The 27,761-nt window shown below is 30.9% G+C and overlaps 2 protein-coding genes across 3 annotated transcripts in view; both read left to right on the top strand.

The window, feature by feature from the left end:
• Positions 1 to 469: 469 nt before the first annotated feature.
• Positions 470 to 19,710, top strand: LOC126740667 (transcription factor ETV7). Of its 2 annotated transcripts, none has more exons than XM_050446790.1 (3): positions 470 to 704; positions 18,200 to 18,390; positions 19,158 to 19,710. In XM_050446790.1, the coding sequence occupies exons 2-3, from the start codon at positions 18,273 to 18,275 to the stop codon at positions 19,376 to 19,378; spliced, it is 339 nt and encodes a 112-aa protein (XP_050302747.1). In that variant the 5' UTR covers positions 470 to 704; positions 18,200 to 18,272; the 3' UTR covers positions 19,379 to 19,710. The 2 variants fall into 2 exon arrangements, with proteins under 2 accessions (XP_050302747.1, XP_050302748.1); XM_050446791.1 differs by lacking the exon at positions 470 to 704 and adding an exon at positions 17,503 to 17,614.
• A 4,331-nt stretch (positions 19,711 to 24,041) lies between these two features.
• Positions 24,042 to 27,761, top strand: part of LOC126740407 (interaptin) — a 35,663-nt gene continuing 31,943 nt past the window's right edge. Inside the window, exons 1-2 of the mRNA XM_050446421.1 lie at positions 24,042 to 24,285; positions 27,268 to 27,431. Of these exons, the coding sequence (XP_050302378.1) occupies positions 24,138 to 24,285; positions 27,268 to 27,431 (312 nt within the window). The 5' untranslated portion in view covers positions 24,042 to 24,137. The remainder of the gene's footprint in view (positions 24,286 to 27,267; positions 27,432 to 27,761) is intronic.

Below are 27,761 nucleotides of genomic sequence, written 5' to 3'. Positions count from 1 at the left end.
CTGAAAGCTGTGTCTTTATAGCTTTAACAATTTTTTTAGTGATCGTAATGATATCAGTTTCCTGTTTGAGAACACCAATCATAAGGATATTTTTTTCCTTTCCATCTGCTTCTGCGCATTCATGTTTGATTCTAGAGTTTCAATCTGTTTTTTCAAGGAATTATTTTCCACCTTCATACCTTTTATATCCACTAAAACTTGATCCATCTGAGATTTGTACTAGTCAAAAGATTTCCTAATTTCCTTTCTTTTATCCTGGGAATCCTTTATATTATATTAATTGCTGTGCTTTTTGATATATTGATTACTATGTATTTTATTAAAAAACTCAAAAAAAAATCTCACCCCTATTATTAATTTTAATTCTGGTTCTACGAGCCGGACGCACACACGCCAGACGACCCCCACCCTTACCATCAGATGCCCCATTCATTTGATCAACAAAACATACCGGGGAGGCCAAACAGCCGTCAGTCGCACGTGGTCTTTCCGGCATACAGGCACGAACTTTCGTCGTCTATTCGGAATCTGATTCAGTTTATCGCAATCCGTTTTACCGTACGGTTATTCAGGATAACGAAGTGTATTTATACAGTTAGCCTACGTTTGTTTACATTTATCGGTATATTTTTTTTTTAAATAAGTGAGGCAGCCAAAAAGGTTGTTGCCTTTGAGGAGAACAGAAACGTTATCGGCAGTCAAAGGTGAGAAATCTTTGTTTTTTTGATTATTAACATTTTGGTCCTTTGAGCCGGAAAGATGATAGAATTGTTAATTTTTTTGTTTGTTTTAAGATTTTATTATTTTTTTACTTTATGGCTTTAAAAACTAATTGTCTGTAATTAAACATTTTATTTATTTGCTTTATTTCAGATTCTTATATAAAGGAAAAAGTCCATTCTGAAATTAATGTAATGTTTAAACGGTTTGTAGAAGTCTTTTCTCGTAAATAAATTCCAGTTTTTTTATCAGAAGTGACGCATTTCAATTCGATTAAAAAAAAAACCGAAATGCATCGCTCTGACATTATAATTGCCATTTTATTTGTGGAGAAAAGACATCTCCTATATAAATTTTCAATAGATCAAATATCCTAGATTCCGTATACAGTATTGGCAGTTTTTGGTATTTATATTTTTGAATTATTAGGTCGTTTAGAGTTAAAATTTTCAAAAATAAAAACGCAAATGTTACTTAAATTCTTACGGAAGAATATGTTTTTTACAATGGAATTTCCAAGAAGCATTAAAAATGCAATGGAACAATAGCAATAACGGTGCGGAAATGACGCTATTTTAAGGTGAAAGGCTGCTGATAATAATGAATGATTCATTAATGTTCGATAATTTTTATTTTCAGTTTCACTAAGTTTTAAAAGTTTTCTAAATATAAATCAAAAATTACGTTACGGAGAGTACGTAACGTAATTTCTGAAGTGTCTTAATTTAAATGGAATTTTTAACGACATTGAAAATTCCATTTCCACTATGTGCAAAACAAAAATCTTAGATTGGGAATCAAATACATTTATGTTATGCTTAATTTTAATTAATTTTTGTGTTTTCTGGGAATATACCTAGTCTTTGCATAGCCTGAAAAAGTTCTTATAATTTTTAACAATTATTAAAATATATAATAAGAAAAAGTGGAGCTTTTGCAATATGAAGTGATTAAAATTTTAAAAGCATCTATATAATCTACTATCAGAATATAACCGAATAAACAACAAATTAATTTTAAAATTAAATTAACATTTTGTCATGTTCAGGGTGATTTTGGATAGTGTCATATCACATTAACATTTTTGGGCATATGAAAAATGTTTAAATAGCAGTGTAGAGTTTAAACAGGAAGTTTTGGTCAATAGATCTTCTATAAAAGGTGTGTAAAAAGTGTTGTTAAGAAAATATTTTTATTTTTAATGACACACACACAAGAAAATATTAGTAATTGGGCTTGACAATTTGGGCAAAGTTTACAGATCAAGATACATAATATTATTTAATTCTGTGAACTTTGGTTTGGGTATGTCACATGTTTTTTGGAAAAAATAACAACTTATCTCGTTATTTACAAATTTAAAAAAAAAATAGTAAGTAGTGTAGTTCAAAAGTCAAGTCCATCAAAACTCGAAGAAATAGTCTTTTTTGTCGTCAAAGAGACTGTAATAAAAATTAATAGTATGTAATGAAGTAATTTCAAGTCACAGGTCTTGTAGTAAAAAATGATAGTCGAATACATTTAATTTATGCATATATTTTCCTGTTGACTGTGATTGTAGTTTTCGAATACGCTGAAAATTTTTTTAAATTTTTGCACGAATTTGAATATTTTATCATATTTAAGCCTCGAAGTAATGACTATAAAGTAGCATTTTAATAAATAATAAATCATTGCGCCCCCTCATATAACTCATTTATGAAAAATTAACTATAAATGTCTCAAAACTAATTACGCCAACCTACGTCAAACCAATCAATTTCCTAGCAAATAATGTCGAAATAAACGGCGGCAAATCGCTTATTTTAATATCGCCGACAAATCGAAATTACCTTAAACTCGGTTATATATACGTAATAAATAAGCGTCTTAATAACTTCCGGTGCGACGTCTATTATTAGCTGGATGCCCATACGGATATTATTAATATCCACTAAAGTTACGTAAAAGTAACTGAACTTGGCTTGAAATGACAAGACAGGACGTTTTCGCAACGTTTCTGCTGATGTCATGGTTGCACCGGGAGATCTACTTAGTTGGGACTTTTTATGGGCAATTAGGTCGAGGTGATCCTCAGATGTATCAGATATGTTGCAATAGATCGTGCATTATCATATTTATTAGTTAAAAGGAAGATGTAGATGAATTTAAATAGAATCGTGTATAGATTCTAACTAGTGTTATCCAGTTTGTTTTTTACCCTCAAATTTGCATAACTAAACCCAAAATATATCAACATCAAGCAAACATAATTTACTCTTATCTCTTAGTGTTCAATGCTCAAGAAGTAACTTCATGAATTAAAGCACATTCATGAAAAATGAAAATATTGAATGAGTAAAAATCTGTTGAAAACTGATTCTGAAGCTTTGATGGTGATCTTATAACTCTCTTTCTGAAACTCTAGATGCTTGTCAAAATCATTTGGCATTAAATAGGAAACGTGAAATTTTATGATTTGAAAGTGGTTTAAATGGTGAAAATTGATTTTGAAGCTTAGCGAAACAGAATTTCTTTGTGACAATTAAAAATAAAAAAATTAACAAAAAACAATTATTTTTAAATATGATGCGAAAAAACTTGACTTTTAGCCTAAAGGGCGCATTTGACAATACCACGGTGGAATGAATGAAAATTTCAATACATCTTACTAGCGATATTTTATTGCAAATATCCAAAGAATATTTATTTTTCATTGTGAAGGTAAACAGGTATAAATAAAAGAACCAAAAATCAAAGTCAATGAGCATTTTTCTCTTGTCTTCTTTGATCAGACAAATCTTAATAATAAAACACTTACCCTTTTTGCAAAAAAATATTTTCTTAAATCACCATATAAAACTACTACGGCATCAAATATACTTGAGTGTTTATTTTAGGAAGCGTTTAAGTACCCCGTTAAGTAAATATTTTAATAAACAAACGTTTCCTGAAGCACTTAATACCGAAGGCTTCCTCATCAGTCAACGAACCATTTTTTAAAGAATAATTTTTGCAGGATGTTTGTTTTATGGGTACGTGACAGTTTTTTTTTGCAATTTTTTGTTCTAAAAATATCTTTAAAATAAAAAGAAATAAAATGTTCATTATCTTTCACGTCTTTTGCATTATTGAATCTGCCATGTGTGTATTTTTCCTTAATCCAAAGAAAGGAAGATGTTTTACCCAAAAATATGTTATGAGACTTTTTAATTTCTAGAAAGGTACGAACTCATAGACATACTACATTTTCATTTATATACAAATGGTTTTAAAAGATCTTAGAGGAAATATGGATCTGATCTTTCTAAAACATTTAATTTTATATTAGGATACACTTTAAAACTATATAGAATTGTAATAAAATTCATGGCAACTCTCTTAAATAAAAGTTATTGGACAAATTGGATAAATAAGTTTAAGGTGCAGTTGGTAGGATGTCAAATCTTGATTCATATATACGCTTTTTTTTAGTGTATCTCTCTCGCATTTAATTTTTTCACTATGAATATTACTTTACTATATTTTACTGAATCATTTTAAAACGTTGGTTGTCTTAGGATATATAATTTTAATTTTTCAAGTTATCTGTTTAACGCCAATATGTTGATTCTTTCAATCTTTCTTCTTATCTATCTCAATATATTTTTTGAAATTTTTTGCCTCAGAATAAAATTGATTATTTTTTTGTGTTATCTGCTATTTTTTTCTGTATTTAATTTTGTCTTTCTATTTTTGCCTGAATTTTAATTTTAGTAGCAAATTTTATTTGTCTGTTACTGCCTGAAAAGTTTTAAGATCATATTTCTCTAATGTAATTTAACTCAATTCACACGATGAGTATTATTTCATGGTGATTCTCTATGGTACTTGATAATAGATAAAATATTGATTTTCTAATTTTTCCTTCATTTATTTCTTTATTAATACTTAGTTGTTAATGAAATAACGTTATTTACCTTACTACCATTTACAAGCATACTTTTTTACGATCCTCTCTGATTCTTACATGGTATTTTTTTCCTCTTTAATAATTTTTTTTTTGGTAATGTCTATTATTTACATATTCCTGTCAGAACTAATAACTTAATATATTTTTAATTACTATTGCTTTGCAGCCATTTGACTCCTAAACATACTAATTTTAACCAATGCCTACTTCCTCAAGATGTTCAAAGATTCAAAGGCTGCCTTCTCTAATTACGTTTTTCCTTATTTTTTTAATTTTATATAGTGTATTCTATAATTAAAAATATTTGCCAGTGCATGAACGAGCTGCTCCTCGTTAGAATCTTAATTTAAATAGAAGACACTGGCTTATGCATTATTAATTCCTTAATCGCCCCTTTTGTTCATTGTATGCGTTATTTTTAGGATATCCTGTATTTATATGAAAACTTATAATAAATGATTTTTTTTGTCTTAATTACCTCGTCGCTTGAGACGAACAACCCACGTAAAACTTCCCAAAGGAAGGAAGAAATCAATTTTGCAATTCTATTGTTTTTTTTTATTTTATGCTTTCTTATGTGCGTTCTTGTTTAAGGCCACTTTTATTGTTTATTGTTTATAAATAGCATGTGGGATAAGTTTGATTTTTAAGCTCAGGAAATCTCTTGTCAGTATTATTAAGCCATCAAGCCATATTATAAATGTAATCCTGCACTTATATTAATTTATGATTTTTTTAATCTTTCGCCTACGATAAATAAACGATAGGATGTAAATAATAATAATTAAACAAACGAATTAAATTTATTATATTTCCGGCTCCGCCGTTATTCGATAACCTCCAGGATAAGAAAGTTCAGTGCAGATAACAGAAAAATTTAGAATACTATAGAATTTGTTAAAGTGGGTAATTATTAGGATAAAACTTTGGATACTTAAGAAAATTTTGTAAGAATTTTAATTAATTTTTTTAAAATAATATTAAGTGCCAAATTACTTCTTATTTTATACATGGTTATATTGGTTTCCGTTTAATATTTTTAAGAAAAAAAAGTTTCTTTTGCAAAAACGCTATTTTTGGGTACAGGGAAAAGAAACGACAAGAAACTAAAACATTAAATTGCCAAAAAATATCTCAAATTAGTGGGTTACATTTTTACGTATATTTATTTATTTTTCTCTAAAAATGTCCGAAAATAACAAAAATGTTTTTTGTCTCTTATCCTTAAGATACAGCAGTTACAGTTAAATGAAACTTTTATTTTTTTTATTTTATAATTTATTTTTTTATATTAATTTGTCATATTATTTTCTTTGTTTTTATAGTGCATCTCCTACGGGAGGTTTGCTACCATCATAGCGCAATTAAAACAAAAATAAATGCAAAGAGAAGGAACGCACTGGGTACCAAACAAATTTCTTTATATATTTACCTTCACATCTCCAGTAAAAAGGAGTTAATATAAAATTAAACTTATGCAATAATCAAATAATAAGACAGACTCACATTTGTCTAGAAAGTATTCATTAGTGCTGTAGTAAGCTTTTTTCTAAGATCAGTTTCTCAACTCCTATCTTTAAATAGTTCATAAGATATAGTCTTTCTAAGCAACAGTGGAAGATGGTTAAATACCTTCTTATTATGGTACAAGAGTTTTGGGTTGAGAAAATTGGTTTAAAAGACATTATGATTTAAAATTTAAAGACGACGAATGATTTAAAAATACCTTTTATGGATCAAAGAATGAGTCTCAAGTATAGAAATCATCGGTGTATTAATATTTGTAAACTGGTAAAATTTAGCTTACTATGATTAATCAGAGACAAATATCTTATGTCACGCTTTTGCAGTACAAACACTGAATTAAATAAGTAGACCAACGAGTTTTCCCAAAAACAAACACCATATTTTAGGAGTGAGTCAACGAAAGCATAATAAGCATCATTGGTCACTATTATATTTAAGGTACTTCTAACCACTCTGCAAAACAACCTGATCAATTTAGAGCATAGCCGCTCAATATGTCGTCTAACTTTAACCTACCATCGATAATCAATCATAAAAATTTATTTGAATCTGTTACAGTAAGAGACTTTGCACCCAGGAAGACATTACCTAAGATACACTTAAAATTTAGAATATTTGTTTTTCAAACATTAAATGTTAACAAAAGACAGTCGCACCATTTTTTAATATTTGCCAAATCCTGAATAACTATTTCTTTAACAATAGTTGTAACTTTGCAGTGCTAAAGAAGAGTAGTATCATCAGCAAATAAAGTACACTGGCCATGCTTGCTAATCCATAGTAAATTAATGTAAATTAACAATAAAAGAGGACCAAGAACACACCAGCTGTGACATTCAACACCCCAGACTCATCCCAGCCAAAACGAACCCTTCGACATGTATTTGAGAGATGTGATGTCAATAACTTTAAAATAGAGTCCCTAAAGCCACATACTTCAATTTTCCGAAGAAAAAACTCATGAGATACACAATCGATGCTTTGGCCAGGTCACAAAATACTGCTGCGGCGACTTTTCCGCTATTAAGTTTCAGATAGAGGTTTTCAAGAATATGGAAAATGGCGTCATCGGTATTCTTGTACAGTTGGAGTCCAAATTGGGACTGGTTTAGAATATGTTTTCTTTCAATTTAATTTATCTTTTCTTATCATTATCAAAAAGTTTATTAAGGTTAGATCAGATAACTTTCTTCTATGGTTATCTGATCACGACCAGCAGCTTTACCGGGCCTCATAGTCTCCAAGTCGTATAGTATTTCTGATCTTAATATTTTTAAGTGCATTTTGCTTGCTTCTAATACCAGTTTTGGAGGTCTTTTACCATTGAACAATTCCGACAAGTATGCTTTTCACCTTTTAAGCTTTTATATGCCTATTTGTATCCTTGATAATATTACTAGCTGGCCTGAGCCTCTTACATCCAGCTATTTCCTTTACCTTTTTGTGCACCTGAAAATATTCTTATTTTGTTTTCTTAATTTTTGCCTACAGCATTTTATGTAGTGTCCTTTATTTATTTATCTTTGATGCATTTGTTTTTCTCATTTCTTCTATAAGATCAAAAATTTCTAACGTGATCCAGTGCTTTTTCTTGGTTCTTATTTACTTCTTATCTATTATTACTTTCTATCTTACTCTCATCTTATTATTTATAACCCTGTTTGTGTTTGCTTTATATAAATCGGTTGCAAAAAGTCTTTCGTCGTTGTGCGATGCCTAATTTTCACTTCCTTCTGTTGTTCCACTGTTCCTTTCTTAGCTCTAGTACTTAAGGCTTTCTTTATTCCTTTGGTCTAAGTTTCATTCTATATTATAGCAGTTGTTTTTGCCCTATATCTGTCACTATCAAATAATATATTCCCATTAATTGTCGTACGTCGTCATTTTGGATTCCATCTCTTCTTGATATACCCAGTGATCTCCTAAAAACATGCATTTTAGTTGCAAAGTGTTCTTTGATTTTGTTCCGTTATTCTCTGTGTCTTTTTCGTTACTTCATAATACATTATTTAGACATTATTATAATTCTTCTGGCTTATGTTATTCTTTTCTTTATTTCTCAAGCGTCTTTTCCAGATGAGCCAAACTCCACACCACACAAGATACGTGTAAACTAGTTACTTCATCTATACCTTGCTGGATATTAGATGTTTCTGCTACTATGGGAAGATATTTCGTGTAAAGGAAAGTGACTCGGATGTCGATGCCCATCCCGTTATACTTTCTTTTCCATTGGTATAGAGTTCTCGCTATATAAATCTTGAGAGATTGAGAGATTTTATAATAGAGTGACTTAGATTGGTTTCCTGTAAAACTTTCCACAACTTCTTGACAGGAACTGTATCATAGGCTTTCTGGAGATCTATGAACATAAGATGGGTTTCTTGATTGGCGGCTGACCTTTTTTCTATAACGTGTTTTAAGCAGAAGATGTTATCCATACACATACATTTATATATTATTATACGGATTATTTTACTTTAGTTTTATTTATTTATTGATTAAATTTGCTCCTTATTTTGAATCGTAAATGCGGCTCAACATATTGGCATTTAACGAGGTACAATCTATATTTTTATATTTAAAATTTAAAGTTATTTGTTAATAAAAGTTATGTCCTAAGTATAAATTGTTATTGATGCTTTATTACTAAACTTTATTTTAGCTTTACTTTCCAAAATAGCTCAAAATGTGGTAGTAAAATTGTTGGTATTTGGTAATTTGGTAAATGGTAAAAAACCTAATTGTTCCAAGTTTTAATCATAAAATAAATGAAAGACAGACATTTAACGGCAATATATTACACCATATGTATACTATTTGCGACTAATAAATAATAAAGCCTAAATACAATCAATAAATAAATGAAACTAAGATAATTAGGCGAAATTAGTGATAATTTTATCGGTTTTACATCTTTAAGGAAAAAAACTAATGAAAATATTTCAAGCTATTATATTTATTTTACTGGTATTTTATTACTTTACAATTATAGATGTAATTTTTCAAGTAATTAGGTAATTGATCAATTGACTTAAATTATTTTCGATATTTTTAAGATATGTGAAGTTTTATGGTGTCAATTGATTCGGTTTTCTATACAATTGAACCGTTTTTTGATGATTGGTGATATATTCGATAATTTTAATGAAAATCACCATATTGGTATTAACTGCCTGTAAAAACACAACTTATTTAAACCGTTTTAGTTTTTATTTTTTTTTACTCTTTTAAGCGTACTAATTTAATTTAATGAATAGGGTAATAATAAATGATTTACAAAAATAGTATATTTGAAATAAAAGTTAATAAATTATTATTTAATATTATATTAAAAGTTAATAAATAATTATTATGTGGTGTAAAAACATTGGATTTATTTTGGCAAATTTAAGATTAATACAAGTGTCAAAAATCCACATGACAACAGGTTAATCTCAGCCATAAAGTAATAACTCTGGTTTATTCAGAAAATGCCTACATTTTGCCTTTGTTAATTGCCTTATATTAAGCAAAAAAATTTAAAGTTGTTATAAAATAAAAAAATGTTATCCAAAACAATTACCATATTTTTGAGGACCTGGCTCAATAATTAAAAATTGCAAGTTTAATATAATTTCAAATAAAATTTAAAAAATTAAATATCAGTAACAGCAAAATTTAAAACAAATTTTTTTTTAAATATTTTTGGCTTTTTTATGCTTTTTCTACAAAACAAATTAAAAATTGTTTTCACAAAGCGCACGAGCCGCGAGCATTTATAAAGTGTCAATAGAACACAGGATATATGTCGTATATATTTGCATCGATAGCATTTACACAATAGGTTGAACGGGAAACAGATATACGGATATAATAGGTATCAAAAACAATAAATACTCCTTTACAACTGATAATAAAAGACCGGTGTAGATATACGACAGGATTTCCGTGAAATAATAAAAAAAAAAACCGTTTGAAGTGGTTAGAGTGCAAAACGTAAATGTGTTTATCATTGGAACTTGTGTAGCTCCTTAATTCAAGAAAGAATCCAGAAGCTCCCCCGACTGTCTGAAAACAATTTTCTATTTCCAGACCGCGACGAATTGTAAACCGCGTAAATCAACCGCCAAAACTGTCATTCTTTGTCTATTTTTAACCGCGGCCGGTAATTGAGAAAATGTCCCGAAAATGTGTTTTTACGTCTTGTTTTCATTAAGACGTTCCCTTGAAAAAACAGGAAGAGGTCGATTTCCCAAAGCGCGCACGGTTTATGGCCAACAGGAGTTTTCAACAGTAAATCGACATGTCACGTTTATCAATTAACATTCGGGCTTGATTTTCGAATTTCTTTTTGATCTCTTAATGAGGACGAGTAATGTGACACTGACTCGTATATTGATGATCAAACTCTCTTAAGATACTCATTAAAAGCACATGGACATTCAAACTTAAATATTTCATTATAAAAATAGGGTCGTCTTCCAGAGATCTCTTTCTTGAGCTGAGTGAGTAGCTTCTTGTAATGTTTGTTCTGTTTTCATACCTCATTTAGTCTATTTATCTCATTGACAACTCTTCTTCCATTTTCCCTTGAATTACCAAGGTTTTCATGGCATTATCAGGCCTCGCCAGATGTCCGTCGAGCTCTTCTATGATTGATTGGTTTGTGCGGCATGCAGTCCAAGGTATGCCTACATCTCAAAAGCATTGATTCTGTTCTTATCTGATCTTTTAATTGTTCAAATCTCGTTATTGTCGAGTTAAATTAAGTGACGGAGAGTTCTCATTTTTTGAATGAGCTGTCGTGTGTTTGAGATCTGTTCACGACTGTAGCTCTTCCAGGCATAAAAACTGTTTGTTCGTCTGATATTTGATAGACAAAATATGACTTTAGGCCTTCGTTAATTATATTGAGTGGTACCTTGCGGACATGTGGTATCAGTGCAATCGTCCAATAGTTATTGCAGTTTCAGTCAGTGTGTGGTCCTTTTTTATGTAGGGATAAAAATTTTGATTCACACCCCTCCTGCTGTCACTTTCCTGACTGCCATATCTTTTGACCTATTGCGTGTAATGTCCGATTTCCTCTGTAAACGTCGGGTATATATGACAGAGAAATCAAAATGCATATATACGAGAACCGACGAAAAAGCTTAAGGATGCTTATTATATACGTTAAAATAAAATTAAGTCCTATAGATTGTAAGGCAAAGGCTTGGTATAGTATCCAAGTATAACTAATCAACAAGCTATTGTTAATAATGCGTAGAACACTTAAGTAAAAAACATGCGAGTTTTAATCGATATACCAAGAGCAAAACCAATTTAAGCACACTTGGTCTTTTTTAAATGGATTTCACCCTGTATTTTTTATTGCAAAAAATATTATATTTTTTTCTGTTTAGAATAAACTATTTTGGGTTTTGATATCACACGTTGCATTTGAAAGTGAGCACTCGCATTAAAGTCTCATAAACTAATAGAAATATTTAAATAGAACAAAAAGCAGAATATTCGAAAGAATAGTATGAGGTTACCAAGCTTGTTTCGAACTCCACCAAGTCGCATCTGTAGCAGCAAAATAGGGAGGTGATAGTTTTCTGGCAACATCAACTCTGTGAGCTTAAAATCTTAAGTTTATTATCAATTATGACATCAAGAAATTTGCTAGTAGGATACTGAACAACGTGTTCCTTGCAATAAAAATATCGTTTAGGTTGCCTTTGAAGTAAAAAGTAACCTTCGTCTTACGAAAGTTCAGCGACAGTCGATTGGCATCAAACCAGGCCTTCATCCTACGAAAATTCCTTCCCCTGCAAAGTCGAATGCAAGTACTTATTATTAAAAACTCTGCCAGGGAACCGTGATGTCAGGAGCAAAGAAAGTTAATTTTCCCTGAAAGTAGAAAGTCGAGATTTCAGAACAAAAAAAAAATAAAACTCAAAAAACTGTAGTTTACTAAGGGTCTAACTGTTTCTTCGACAAATTTCAATGAATTTTTTACTAAATATCGCTCCATATTTCGTCGCTTAGTAATACTCTCCAAGGTACTATTTTATTCCAACAGGCTGATCCAGTACCAAAATTCGCAAAAGAAGTGCTGAAATATTATAAACAACATACAAAAAAAAACTTTCATTTACCTACTTCCACTCCAAATATTTCCCCAAGTGCGTTTAACAACTTTTATTGCAGTATAGCAGAACACCTTCAACAACGCTTGACACCATCAGTAGATCCAATATTTCTCAAGTAGTTCCAGTTTCTGTTTTTTCCTACTAACTAACAGAATTAAAAGGAGTTATAAAGTCAATAAAAAAAATAGTTCTGAATTTCCGCAAACATTCTTCTCCATATTCCTGATTCAGCATTGAGGCTCCTAGTTAAAGCAATTAACCAGTCATGGGAAACGGACTTTTTCCTTATGTCTAAAAACAGCCAAGGTCCTTCTAATTTTCGGTTAATATCACTTCTATCCACCACGTCAAAAATCATAGAGAAGCTGGTGAAAACTTGTATATTGTCTTTTATCATAGCAAACAACATTCTTGGTATCGGTATTCGCGAAAAAACTAGTACAAATGATGATGTGTACCATTTTTTTCAGGACAGAGTATAGCAATGGCAGTGAATCTTCGGCGGCGGGTTTTTGTGATCTGTCAAAAGCTTTTGACTGTGTTAGTCATAGCATTCTGCTGCGAAAGCTTCACCGCTATGGTTTCAGAGTCGTTTCTCTATCATGGTGTTCCTCACTCCTTAGTCGACATCAACGGGAGAGAGTGCCTCACGAATTGTCCAAATCTCTGGGGTCTTCACGATATTCACAGACGAATCCACCTAGGACAAGAAGTAAAAGAAATAAAAAGAATGCCGTTCACAAAGTCCATTTAATTCTAACCAAAAGCATACCTTCACTATCATCTAAGTTGTACAATCCTACCATGAATTATAAAAGCTGTTGTATATGTAAGACAGTTAGTAAAACTGAAATTACATGTAAAATAAACTGAAAATATATAAAAATTCCAATTAGTTACTTTTCCAATACAAATATAAAGGAAATGGTCGGCATGATTTTTTACCACTTGAAACTACCCTAAAAACCAAAGAAAAAGACCTCTTTGTTATAAACCGGGGCGCCACACAGGCAGATTATCACTTCCTGTGTTCAAAAATCAAAGAGGGCCTTCTACCGAAATCTTTCGTCATATACATACCATATACCCAGAGATGGATGCCTTTTTGACACATCTCAGAAATAAGGGGGCGTCGCACCCCATAATGGGCCTCTTTGATTCGAAAATAGTTACGCGGATGTTCTGCTGTGTGGCGGAAACGACATACGTACGAAAACACACCCCTTCCTGTACCGCGTGTTTTCGTTTTTTTTTTCTCTGTCTCTCTTAAAGGGCCCTTTGATAAATGGACCCTTTATTTTTTAACGGGATATCCTGTGAATTTCGGAAAACGGTTTTTGTGTGGTGATAACGGTGTATTATTGAGTAAATGAATGATATTATTATATCCTGGTGGTTCACATATTTTTTGTATATAAATAAAAAATAAATTTTGCCTGAACCTTATTCAGAAAAATCAGAATGATTATTCCTATGCTTTACTATCGAAGAAGTTGATTCCACTCAGTCCTGACGAAAGGAGAGGAAAGAATCACTTATATTCTGAGTTCTTAGAGGTGCCCGGATTCTAAAAATTTGGGAAGTTTTTTACTCCAACCAGATCTCATCAGTCATTTCATTCCTTCGTGAAAGAGTATTAGAGATAGATTGCGTAGAAACAGCTCTTTGATTGGTGAAAAAAGCAATGAAAATTTCTTAGGAATACTAGAGTTAATCAGCAACTATGATCCAATGCTCCGTACCCATTTGAAAGAAATGCGAAAGTCCTAACAGTCACATCAGCGTTTGCAAGTCCATAACCCGTCTCCTGATGTGTATAATGTATTAGTCTCTGTGCTCTATACGTTATAGATGTTATTTTCACGAAAAGAACAGAGGCTAACTATTATACTAATTTGGTTAATGCGTTACCTGATTTTAGTCACGTGGAGCAAACAACTTTCATTTTTAATTTTATTCGCATGTATCGTAGCTTGAAGAACCTCTCAGATTGAAGAATATTTTCTGGCTTTTGTTGATTGTCACGATAAAACTGGTGAAGTTATTGCTGCTTTGATTTGTGTAACTTTGGAAAAATATAGCATTATTGGTTAAATACCGTGGACAAGGTTATGGCAATGACCAAACATGTGTGGTGAATACAAAGGAGATCATGGTCTCATTCTACAAAAAAAATCGTATGCACTTTGCACACCCTGGGAAGCTCATACTCTCAATTTAGCAGGAGCCGATACCGCTGAATGCCGCACCAATGCAATAACTTTATTTGGAGTAGTTAAATAAAAAATCAGTAGTAGTACGATACGTTGGGAAATTTTGAAAGATCCACACTCACTTCACTGCTTATTAAACACAAGATGGTCTGCTCGGATTGATGCTGTCAAAGCTTTTGCTAAAAATCTATCGATGCTAAGGAAACCGATGCTCTTACAAAAGTGACAGATCTGAATCTTAACCGCGAAAAAGTCTTAATATCTGATATCTTCAATTTTTAGGCAGCCATTGGGGTTTAATATTGAAAGAATTTTGAACTATTGCGGAAGGTTTGCCAGATACTCTATTAACATTGCTGAGTAAGTCGAAAGAAGAAACTTAACAATACACTTTTCAACAATCATACGTATTTTTATAAATAAAAAAAAATTAAAGGGAACCCGCATCTAAAATTTCCCCTGGTGCCCGAATATTCTCTCTACGGCCCTGATTCCACGACATATTAAAAAATAGATGGGATACACAGCACAAAATGTAACGTCTAACAATTATTGATTAATTTTGAAAACATCATGATGATTCTCTCCATGCATCCATCTTAAAATTTAATCATTTTAAAACACTCTTTATAAGGAAGGCCCAAAGAACCATAAAAATCTGGTCCCAATGCATCATGCAGGTGCATTATAAGAAACTCCACCTTTTCTCAGCGATAGAATTTCTGAAACGTGAAGGAATGCGGGTGCGGACCGAAAACAGGTTTCGATGATGATGATGGCACCTACTCATTTCCTCAACTTCTTGCTGATGCCACAAAAGGTCAATTGACTTTATTTAGTAAGTGAGAGCCGCTCATTGTTTTATTGGCCGATATCAGCGGTAATTATAACGATACGGGTGTGACGAGGAACTTAAGTGTTTCGAAGTCAAAGATCACCTAATTGTTCTATAGCAATTATATCTATTTATAAGGTCGGGTCATATCTATTTTTCTCTCTATGAATTAATTATATATCCGAGCCGATCCTCGCTAATTATCGTGATGATCAAGAGGACGCGCGCTTTACAAAAGCAGCCTCCGAAAAACACAGGATTTTTGCAGTTTGTGCATATATTGAATGAAACGGAAAAAAGTTGACGATAATGGCAATTGAAAATCGGGCGATAATATATTTCCTTTTCCTGTTGTGTGTCTATTTAGTGGCGCTTTTATGTAACCAAGGATACGGATATCCTGTACCGGCGAATACGCGTCCTTTTGGTATGCGCCTGTTTATTTGGATGGTATAGAAATTGACGATGGGTCCTGCTTAATATTTAAAAATGATTATATTGACCCAGTCACGGTTTATTTCGGCAGACCAATTTTAGACTTTTTGGACGTTTTGTACGTGACCGTCTGGTAAAAGTATACTATAGGAAATAGTAGTTGATTTACATTTTTTTTTCAGTATATTGACTCACCTACCGAGAGAAGTTAACTCTATCAGCCTAAACGGAATTAAATTTTTATTTAAAACATGCTTAAACAAGGAGCAACTCTTTTCAGCAGATGTTTGTTTTAACAAAGTAATACAGCTAAGCTTTTATTCGAAAAGTAATCATAATTTTATTCCTTATACACCTCAAATCTCAATTTTTTCATTATCAGTAATTTCTGTGTTGATCTCAAAAGTACATAATATTGGTATTGCGTTTGGCTCAATATTGAGGAAATATTTGCAATAGGTGGGAAATAACGTATTTCATTATAAAAATTTTATGGTTGGCGAATTTTTATGTAACATTTTTTCCAATATAAGAGCAATATTACTGCGGAGAATATAAATATTAGTTCTTAATAAATATAGGCTAATATAACATGAAGAAATGAAAAATTGTAAAATTTTAATTTTTTTGTATTTAGAGAAATTGATGTAAGGCAATAAATGGCCAATGGTCGTTGGACCATAATACTCGAGCTATATACAATACATGTATATAGCTAGCATACATACATATGAAACATGAGACTAATGGATACATTTGAAATTGTCCTAAAATTAATAAAACAGTAAACTCTTAAACCAATATCAGTAAGTCACATAGTTTTTAAAACTAATGCATTGAACAATAGATCGAGTGCTCTTAATACAAAAAAAAATCAGCTTTCATTGCTAAATGTCCAAGAGCATTCGTCTAATGTCATATGTTTAGCATAGATTTTATTACTTTTGTAATATATTAAAATTTCAGTGGTTGCCTATAATATTGCTTTACAATACTACTATATCACTCTAATATATATAAAAAAAGTATTTCTGGGGTGCAATAAATAGAAAAAATAACGAATGTAAAATTTAAATCCCATATTTATACATTTTTTATCCGGTATTAGTTATAGAGGTTAGGTGAAATTGAAATTTGGCAACTAGGATTTTTTTCCAATATCAACCTTCAATTTCTGTCCAATGTTGATAGTAGTACCCTTCTTTTACTGCTAACAAAGCTAAAGAGCTATTTTACCTTATAAGGATTCTTTAAATTGCTCTGTTAACAGATGAATTGCTAAGATGTGGTCCTGCAACCAGCTAGAACCGTTTTGAAAAAATATAAGAGACTTACTGATCGGTGATTTCTGATGTTCTAACCATGAAAAGTAGCGAGAAAAACCTGTAAAATTAATTGATTAATTTATATGGAAAAATGTTGGTCACCTTGCTTACCTACTCTAAGATCATAAATAAATAATCTTCGCAACTCATTGATTAGCAAGCAAGTGAGGCATCTACAGCTGCTCTAGTTAATAACAGTTCTAGCGAATAAAAAAGAATTACATGCATTCCAAGTATTCGCCTCCGGATATTCTTCCCAAAATGTTCATGTTCAGTAAATAAACCTCTTGATCCATATTAATTATGTTGCTGATAAAAATCGGTCTAAAGTAAATCGATAAAAAACACTCAAAAAATACGCAACCGGATATTAATAAAAAGGAAATAATTTGCGTTATCGCTAGTTATTTAAGTGGGTGCACCCTTGATCATGGCTTAGTACATTTCAGGTTGTCGTGATATAAGCTTTGTGGTTTATGGTCTAAGGATGTCCCTTAAAACATTTAATGGTGAGACTAGATTTTATCTATTTAATATGCGGGAAATAGTGTATCCAAATGGTTAACATAGATTATTTTTATGAAGGGTGTTAAGAAGTCTAAGTTCTATTGAATAAGCACATTTCTTATATTTAGCATATCTCAGTACAAATTCTACCTCATATAATTGCCGTCAACGAAAATCTTTGATCCTAACGAAATAGTCGGATGTTTCTGTATTATATACTAACAGGTATCAAGAAAAAAATTTAAGGAAACTTTGTAAAAATCCTTATCGAACTAACATTAAGACTTACGATGCTTATTTGCAGGTTTTCAGCTGTATTTTTAAATAAGTTAAGCAATATTTAAAAAAACTCTGAATTACGGTCTTCATCAGCAGGCACTCACCAATCAAATCAAATTCAATTTTTTTTCGTAAATTGAAGAATATTCCAAGAAATTCATTAACAGTATAACATTTTTATTCCGGTTGGTTAAAGCCTTTATGGTAACAAAACACTCGCTGTGTAAACAGTGAAATATCTTCAATTTGACTAACTTTAATAGCTCTTTAATAACCAATATTAATGTTTTTTTTCCAAATTGTTTCAGAACTCTTGTCTTGTCTGTACAGCCTTAGAGTCCCCCAGAAATCAAAATAGGCTACTACGACCAACCGATCAAAATGGCTCTACAAGCTGCTGAAGGACCAATAAGATATGGGATTACTTCCGAATGGGACCGATTGGCTTCTTATAGAAACACACATCGTATGGATACGGAACAGGATAATTTACCAAAAGGTATGTTTGTGGCATTTTTTTAAATTATTGATATTTGGCAAAAAAGAGACTATAAAAAACATTTTCAATTTTGATAATTGAAAAAAAAAAGTAAAACCTATATTCAACACCCAGGCGATTTGTATGCAGCCGCTTTTGCAGAATACTCGTTATCCATACGGTTTGTTTGAAACCACTTTCTCAAGGTCCTAGAAATCGATTCACCTTTTTTGCCAGATTATCGCATATAGGTTAGGAGTCATTTATGGTAGAAATATATACCTGTCTGATCTACTATATACAGGATGATTTCAAAAATGATTTATTTGAGCCTTTTCAATGAAAATGAAAATTAAATGGTAAATGATACTTTATTAAACTCACTTACACACGATGATGTTTACAAAAATAAAGTACAACATTTTTCGTCTTTATACTTTAACCATTAATTAAAGTTACTTTGTGTATGTAGTTTGTATAAGACATCGTATTGGTCAAAGATATATTGTAGATTAAATAGTTTGTTAAAAAGGATGAACAATACACTTCTAACCAAGAATTTTATAATTAAAGAAAAAAATGCAGATGTCTATATATTTAAAAAAAAAGATTGATGATAGAAGACGAAAATGATATCTTACCCGAATTATATAACTAGCGGCTCTTATAATAACTCAACGCCCTGTATTGCGGTGGTTTTTGAAATAAAAAGAGAAATTCTTCATCTTTTTAAACGTTTTTTACTTGTATCTTTACTTCATTTAATAACTTCAAAATTTTCTTTCCAGATCCTAGACAATGGACCAGAGAAGACGTAGGCCAATGGCTAAGACACATCACCACCATCCATAACCTGCCTGAGGTGCCGTCATCCAGATTCTTAATGAATGGAAAAGCCCTTTGCTTGATGTCTCCCAGCATGTTCCTATCCAGAGTCCCATTGGGAGGAAAGTTACTATATAAAGATTTCCAGTTGCGGCTGTGTGCAGCTATGTACTCCAGAAATTAAGTTATAATGTTTATTTTTAACAACGGGTAAAAATGTGAATAACACCTTTATTATGGTTATCTTTTGCCAGTTTGTAAAGTTATGTAATGGAATATCTTAATCTTAGCACATTACCAGATGTATGAAGTGTAAATGTTGGTTTAGAGCAATGGAGTTTAGTAGACTGATTTTAATTTTAGGGTTTTATTAAGACAGTTTCTTGTTTGTATATATGCGTTTTTTCCTAGTCATGTAAATAGTTGAAAAGGTTATTTAATTTTTAAAAGTTTTTTTTTTGTAAATTTCTTAGTGTAGTAAGAATATTGAGTTGGTAATAAATATATTTTCAAAAACAGTGTTTAATTTTTTTTTTCATTTTCTCGTAGAGCCCAATAGTATAGACCTTAATAGAATTGTACAAATTCATAAAAATTTTTATAATTTGATCTAGGGGGATTTTAGAACTGTTCAAAAATTATTACCCAAATATAAATAGGTGCATAATAGCCTCCTTGGCTGTCCTCTGCCTTACAATTCAATTACTTTTATCACTGAAACCCTATGTTAAGCTCTATTAAAGCCTTAAAATATATGCACTATTTATTATAGGTTGATGTACCACAATCATCAGAAATCGGATTGAAATGAGATGTGTTAGGGAATACGTTATTTGACCAATACTTACAAGGGTTGTTTTAAATCGCCTTAATGTTTTTTGCTATATTTACAATAAATATAAGTTACTACATTAAACATAGAGAAAGCCGAGATATGCAATGAATTGCATTTCCTCTCTCAGCGATAAGTGCAAGTTAGGCATCTGGAAATCAATGAAGCATCGTCGTTTTCTCTAAAGTAAAAATTTGCAGAACTTTTTCTATACGGTCAATGTGAATTATATAAATTGCCGACAATTTGATACAATCCTATTCTAAAACACTAAGAACTAAACTATTATATATATATAAACAACATTTTATGACCATAATGTTATTTATTTCATTACAATGTATTGTTTATATATTATAAAACTTAGCATTCTAAAACCTTTCATTGTAATGTTGTCGATATGGGCGGTAAAAGTCAATTGCTGGTCAAAAATTATCCTTGAAGTGGCCCTATTCAGTTTAAGTTATTGCCTACGCTTAAGTCAGATATGATCATCCATGTATTCCTTTTGATGAAGGTTTTTTTATTAATAGCTTATGAGACACACTATAAAAGGCTTTTTGGAGGTCGATGTAAACGACATCAACCTGATAGCCTTCCTAAGTCTTGCTATTTAAAAATTCTTGAAACTCTGCCAAATTTATAGTTGTTGACCTGCCCTTGTAAAATCCATTTTGTTTAGGAGAAATGTATGTTCTAAGGGTATTAGAAATTTTATCCCTCAAGATGATACCAAGAATTTTGGAAAAAATGAAAGCAAGGATTCCTCTATAGATTTTAATATTAGTTTTGCATCCACCTGGGAAATGAAGATGTATCAATGAGTTCAACTCGTCCAATATGTCTTTCGTTGTTAATATGTGATGAAAAAGAAATGAAAACAGATTCTCTGGAACAGGTGCAATAATATCATTATTGGAGAAATTGATGTAACAAAACTCAAAGTGGTCAGCATTAGTTATGTTTTTAGGAGTCCTCCTACGTATTCCTTTATATTCCATTAATTTTGCTATGCCTGTAACATTGCGTAGACTCTTAATATAAGTCCAAAAATACTTCATATTTCTTGATATCATCTGCTCTGGTGTTTTTGACAAATAACATAAATCGATAAGGTACTTCGTCTCTAGCCTAACAACAAAATAATCATTGTAGACCTGTTTTTTCATATTTTTTGCTGAAGCATATTTTAAAACCTTATATATAATCTTTTATATATGCTCAAAAAACTATCTACATCTTTCACCAGCATCCACCATTTTATTTACTGTCGTAAAACTTGGTCCCTATCAATGGACTTAAGAAATGTATTATTCTCTTTGTAATTTGCACAATCAAATAGATGCATTTTAGTGTTAGCCTTATTTTTACAAACAGAAACTCCTTTTGTTATTAATTTGATTTCTACAGCAGGGTAATACAAATCTAGCTTGGCACAACACTTGATCGGCAAGAGACATCTTAATGTTATTATGGGTGTTTATAAAGATCCAATTTAAAAACCTATTCATATGATTTTTTATTGTATTAACTTCTCCTATTTCCAAGTATAAAATGGTGTACAAGATACTTCAAGTTAGCTCATCCTCTGCAGAATTAAAATTTTTTGGTAACACACTTTCACCAAACTGCATTTCCAAGTCCGCAAAACTGATTTTATTGAAATTCTAAAGTCTCACGAAATGTTCTGTAAGAATCAAGACAAGATTGGGGTGGGAAGTAGACAACACTTAGTTGCAACTTACTTAACTTGTAGAACTTCTTCTGCATTTGTAGAACCGCCCTCTAAAACTCAAATGAGTAGTCAGAACTCACACCCAAGAAAACACCGCCACCTCTATCACAATTAAGGGTTTCACAGTTTCTATCCATCCTGAAGTACTTCTGAATCTTAAATAGTTTACTGTTCGAAATACTGTCAATAGGCCAAGTCTCAGTACAAGCTATATAGTGGAAATTAGTTGCTTTAACAGCTAATGATTCACTAGTAGTCGCTGTCATCGTTTTATTTGATGATCTGAAATCCGGTGAAAAATTGTCGAGTCTTTTTGCTACGGAAGAAACGGGCCACTACTCAGCTCCAGCAGAAGGTTTTTTGATTTGGCAGATTGATTTAATGATGATGTAAGTGTGACAGAATTTTTTTGCTACTTTACTTATAGATTGGCAGATTTTTCCAACAAATTATTTTTCAAACGATGCAATAATTGAGTGGTATCGCTTGCACCAGGAAAATCAAACTTGTTCGGGTGAAGCCGAACAGTTCATTTCCCATCGTATCAAAGTCCGTTTCCTTAAGCTCTATTTACAGCTTCGCAAATTTTAAATCCAACAGCTTTGACATTTTTACATAATTTAGTCCGATTTATTTTATTTCATTAGTATTTATTTTCACTAGTGTCCATTTCACTGATTCACATCCATTGATTCACACCAATTCACATCCCACACCTGACACCAATGTGGCGTTTTACGAAATATAAATATTTATTTACTTAAGTATTTAAATTTCGTGTGATTATTCTAAACTTTACTTCACTGAACTGGGAACTTTCGACGATGCGGCTCCTTATATACTCGGCAGAACGGTGTTCCGGAAGATTCTCGCTTTCAAGACGTCGTGCGGTGTCGTCTCGGATGACGGATAATCAGCTGGTTTCTTGGTATCTATAGTATCGTTACACTGTTGTTGCTAACATACACCTTAAATTTTATTAGTAAATAAACTCATTTAATATTATAATTCATAAAATTATATAGCAAATCGTAAAGAAATGTTTAACTTTTTTTTTTGAAAATTTTTTTCCTCTTCTTTATGTAAGGGCAAATTAAATGTCTAAAAGTATTCCTGGTTATAAATAAGCTTAACATTTGATTAAGCTGCCTTATCGCACTATGTAGTGGTAGATAGAATTAGTTACTATAAGGTTTGTGTTTTTATAATAAGCAGAAGAGTTTGTATATTTTTTACCTCCACCGATTTACCCTTCATGACAGTTGCTGATTTACTCTTTGTAAAATTCTTTGCAAGAGAAGCGATAATTGCTACAATATATTCAAATTAATAAAGGTTTATGAAGTCGTTGGTAGTTGACATCTGTTTTGAATCCTCACATACTTTTTAGCAGCTATGCAAAACCTTTCACATTAGCATCTTTAATACTAAGTGTTTTTCTTATAATAGATGCAGAGCTACAGAGTCTTGAATCGGCAGTTCTATGCTATAGGATTTATTTGCTTCCGTAGCTTTTTCCTCAAGATGCTTCAATTTCACATTGGCCTTTTTCAAATCTTTTACACGGGGTTAATACTCGTAAGTAAACAGGTTTTTAGTCTACCTAAATCATTGAGTTTATTGATATCTTCTTTAATTTTAAGTTAAAGAAGGTTAATTTCGTTTAAAAGTTCTTCGTTTTTACAGATAAGATTCATAACTTCACAAATTTTTTTTTACAGTGTAATGTTTTTGATCTATGACCATACATTCAAAATCAACTGGAAGGCGTTTTAAGCGAGGAATATGATAGTTTTTCTCATTCTCAAGTTCTTTAGACAGTTCTTTCAATTGCAATTGGATAGATCTTTCTTTGTCCTTCATTTCTTCTTAGAGTTTTAATATAATATCGTCCTATTTCAATTCTTGCACCCAAGCGTTGATTTATTTGGCTTTCACAGATTTTTTTATGCTTAAACAACATATCCCTAAAATCCCCGAAATAAAAAAAGATTTTGCGTTAAATAAGAGCTGCACTCTTGATAAAAACGTACCATAATACAATGATATTCTATATGATATTCTAACCCTAAAACACAGGGCAAAAATTAAGAAAATCACCCAATTTTACAGAAGAAACCTTTTTATGATCTAGAGACCTTAACCTTCCATTTTGTCTGCAGCGCCCCCATGATCGACTTTACCTAATAATATTTGCACACATCAAAACGTCACTCCTTAAAATTCTAATTCATGCTCCTGACAGATGCTTGACATTGACACGTAACGTCATTTTTAGGTTATTTTTGTAAACTGGATGCAAAGAAGGGATTTAAAGGGAGTGTAATGTTTATTTATTTATAAAAATTAAAAACTTTATAATAACAATCTTAAATAATGTTCAAGAAATTAAAAGAGAAAATTACCGAGGAGGTGAAAATTAGTCCTCAAAGATTCCAACAGTTGACTCAAAGCGTAAGCGATAAATTACAAGGAACCAGTGCTCCAGATGAAAATATGTTTTCTATTGGGGAAGATGATAAGGGTGAGATATGGTGTATTTGCTTTTGTTTAAAGTAACGTTGCAATATTTGAATCAGTTTGTACACCAGAGATGTTATGTTTAAGCTTAACTTTTTACGTATTTCAACATATTATTTTAATGGGTAATTTGACCCAAAATAAACTCATATTTTCATTTAATTTTTACTGTCGAATCTTTCTATTTGTTTTCTGCTTTTTTTTAGTTATGTTTTTATAAGATTTTCTAAAAAAATAGATGTAAGAGCATAATGCAACTGGTTAAATTGAGTCCTAAATCTATCTATGATCACACAATAGAAATTTTAAGATTAACGTTATTTGGCATTCTGTACCTCTAAATGATTTTTTTTTGATAAAGCTCTGGTCTAGCAGCTTTCCTGAATTTTTCACCTAAATTATGCAAAAAGGCTTAAAATGTGTGTAATTTTACCAAAAACAATAATCTCATGGTGGAAAAAGCAAATTTTTAGGTGAAAATTTTTGTTTTTCCAAAAAAAAACATTAATATATACTTTGACATTTAATTGCTTCTGAGATTATATGAAAACACTTAAAATTTGTGTAATTCCAACCTAATCCATCCCAATCCAACTACTAAAGGATCAGAAAAGGAATTTTTGAGAATTCATATAACTGTAAAAAATTTGATTATTATTGTAAAATGACTATAGAAATATTTTCCCTTAATTTTAAGTGCAATTTTCAGACATGTTCGATTTGGTTGAGTTTATAGTTCCAAGTTCAATTAAAATATATAAATGTTGAAATACATTTTATCGTGTTTTTTTGGAAAAAAATTCACTACTCTGCCATTGAAATATTGTTTAAGATAAAATTACACACATTTTAAGCCTTTGCCCATAATTTTACTTGCAATATTCAGAAAAGTTGCTAAACTAGCCTTTATTATATTTTTTTTTATTAAGGTTAACTTTTATTAGATACTACCTCATGAATCATAGTTATACTTATATAATATAATTATAGGATACTTAGTAAAGGCTTTATTGTCAGGTTTACTATATTGTAGTCTTCATTGATTTGAAATGTCTTGTGCACTTCTTTAATAGTAAGCACTTTTACACTAGTTGTGGTCTTAATTATGAGAACATACTTTTTATTACATTGATTGCTATAAAAATACAGAGTTAATGTCTTTTGGATTTCACAAGCAATACACTCAATTCTCCTGTTTCAATAATAAGTTCAATGTAAATGAAATGTAACTAAAGTATAGTAATTACATATTATGATAGGAGCAATACTTAGAACATTGAAAATTGAACAGCCTTTCAATGTTCTAAGGAGCAATAGGATAGTAGGATAGGAAAAGTTAGATTAGTCATGTAAGTAGTTAGTCATGTAAAATGTCAGTATTCTAACTCACGTGTATAAAGCTAAAATATATAGGTTCAGGTTCAAGTAGATGTTAACAATTTAAACATTGTTAAAATGTTGAGATTATTTAAATAACGGTTATGTAATATAAAATCATATATGGCTAAAAATAGATACCTAAATCTTAAACTGAGCTGCCTGATCCTGAGTGGCAAATTATTAAAAAATTTCTTGCTATCGTAAAGACAGATCTTTTAGTCAAAGCTGAATGGGAGATAGAAAGGGAAGAAATACCTGAATTGACACAACGAAAGAAAGTGAGGAAAAATGATCAAAATACTGGCAATTAAATGCTGTTTAAGTCATGATATACCCAAAAATAGATACAACATACCAAAAATGCTCAAAAAAACCCCTCCTTCCCCCAGTTGTGCTATACAATATCTGAAACTACAATATTATACCCTTCAGTAAAGACACAAATGTGTGCTAAGCCCATATAAGTTTGGTTTTCAAGAAAATTACAATACCAATGATACCATATTTCAATCCCTAGAAGGTCTTTATTCTGGCATAAATATTGGTGATGTTACCACAGCAGTTTCCTGTTATTTGTCGAAAAGCTTTTGATTGTGTTAATCATCAGATTCTGCTAAAAAAGCTTCACTGTTATGGGTTTTGTCAGATAGCACAAGCATAGGGTAAATCCTACTTGCCTAATTGTTGACTACTGTTTCATCTGAGGGTTCATCTTTATCTGAAATTTTTGAGATACTTCTCAAATATATTTCTAGTAATTTCACTTCATATCCTGATTCCATATCTTTTAAGTATGACCTAGAATTTTACAATGCAATTTTTCAATGGAAGATCAGCCCAAAAGCAAATTTCTTAGAGTCACTATTAACTTTTGCTTTAATTGAGTCTAGATTGAGTTATGGAATCTGTTTTCGGGGCATGTCAAGCATTAATCTGATGGACTCATTTTTTGTGTTCCAAAAATGAGCTCTTAGTGTATGTTGGTAACAAAAATAATTGAGCTCATTGCAGACCTCTTTTTGTAAAGGATAAAATTTTAACTTTATAAATTTTTTTTTCTCAAAACTGCATTTAAAAACTTGCCAAGAGTGCCACTTTATAATACGCAAAATGCCTCAGACCTAATCCTGCCAATACCATACACTTCTTTAGTAAAAAGATCTGTAATTTATGAAAGTATTGAAATATTCAACAATAATTTACCACATCAATTAAAAAGCATTAATTCTGTTAATGCTTTTTCATCAGTGTTAAGTTACGGATGAATTTAATTGATATTATTATATTGTAAATCAATTTTATTGTGATCATTTTTAAATCTATTATTGTAACCTCTTTTGGGCCTTTTTATAGATTTTAACTTGTTAGTGTATTATTTTATGTATATTTTTTATTTTATAAATATTATGCAGATTTTATATCATTTATTTAGTATGTAATTTGTATTATTTATCACAATTTTTTTTATTTTTGAATACTTATCCAATTTCAACAAAAATTGCTTTAAAATACCTTCTTAGTCAAAAGTTAGTTGTAGGTTGTATGAAAAATTAATAATTTTCCTTGTTTTAATGCATATAAAATAATTTTTTTATATACATTTTAGATGACAATCCTTCAAATACTTCAATGCCTGACCAAGGATTTTCAAGTGTCTCGTTAGTATCTCCCAGTACAGAAAGTAAAAGTCGCAGAATGTCAAACTCTTCTATGGCAAGTGATGTATCTTTCCTACCCAGATATGAACCAGGAAGTTTTTACCATTTACAGGTACTTATATATTTTTTTTTAAATTGAAATGTTGAATTCACAACCAAGAACCTAGGCTAAATAAATTATGTTTTTTTGTCAGATGCAAGCATTGGCTTTGTTGGAATTTCTTAAATCTTACAGTGCATTGAATAATTATTTCTGTCTGCCCTTTTAGTTGCGTGAATAAAGTATAGTCAGCTATTGCAAGATTACTCGCATGATAGAATCTCTGATAGATTTTTGCAAAATCTCAGAATTATGTATTTTACAAAATTTAAAGATAAAAGAGGTGTAGTAATAAAAATGTATATCAAAATTTTAAATGTGATTAGAATATAATGAGTCAAT

Source organism: Anthonomus grandis, chromosome 9 (assembly GCF_022605725.1).
Source record: "Anthonomus grandis grandis chromosome 9, icAntGran1.3, whole genome shotgun sequence".
In the NCBI taxonomy this organism is placed as follows: domain Eukaryota; kingdom Metazoa; phylum Arthropoda; class Insecta; order Coleoptera; family Curculionidae; genus Anthonomus; species Anthonomus grandis.
The sequence above is the reverse complement of the archived record's forward strand: the minus strand, read 5'-3'. Positions and strand labels throughout refer to the sequence as shown.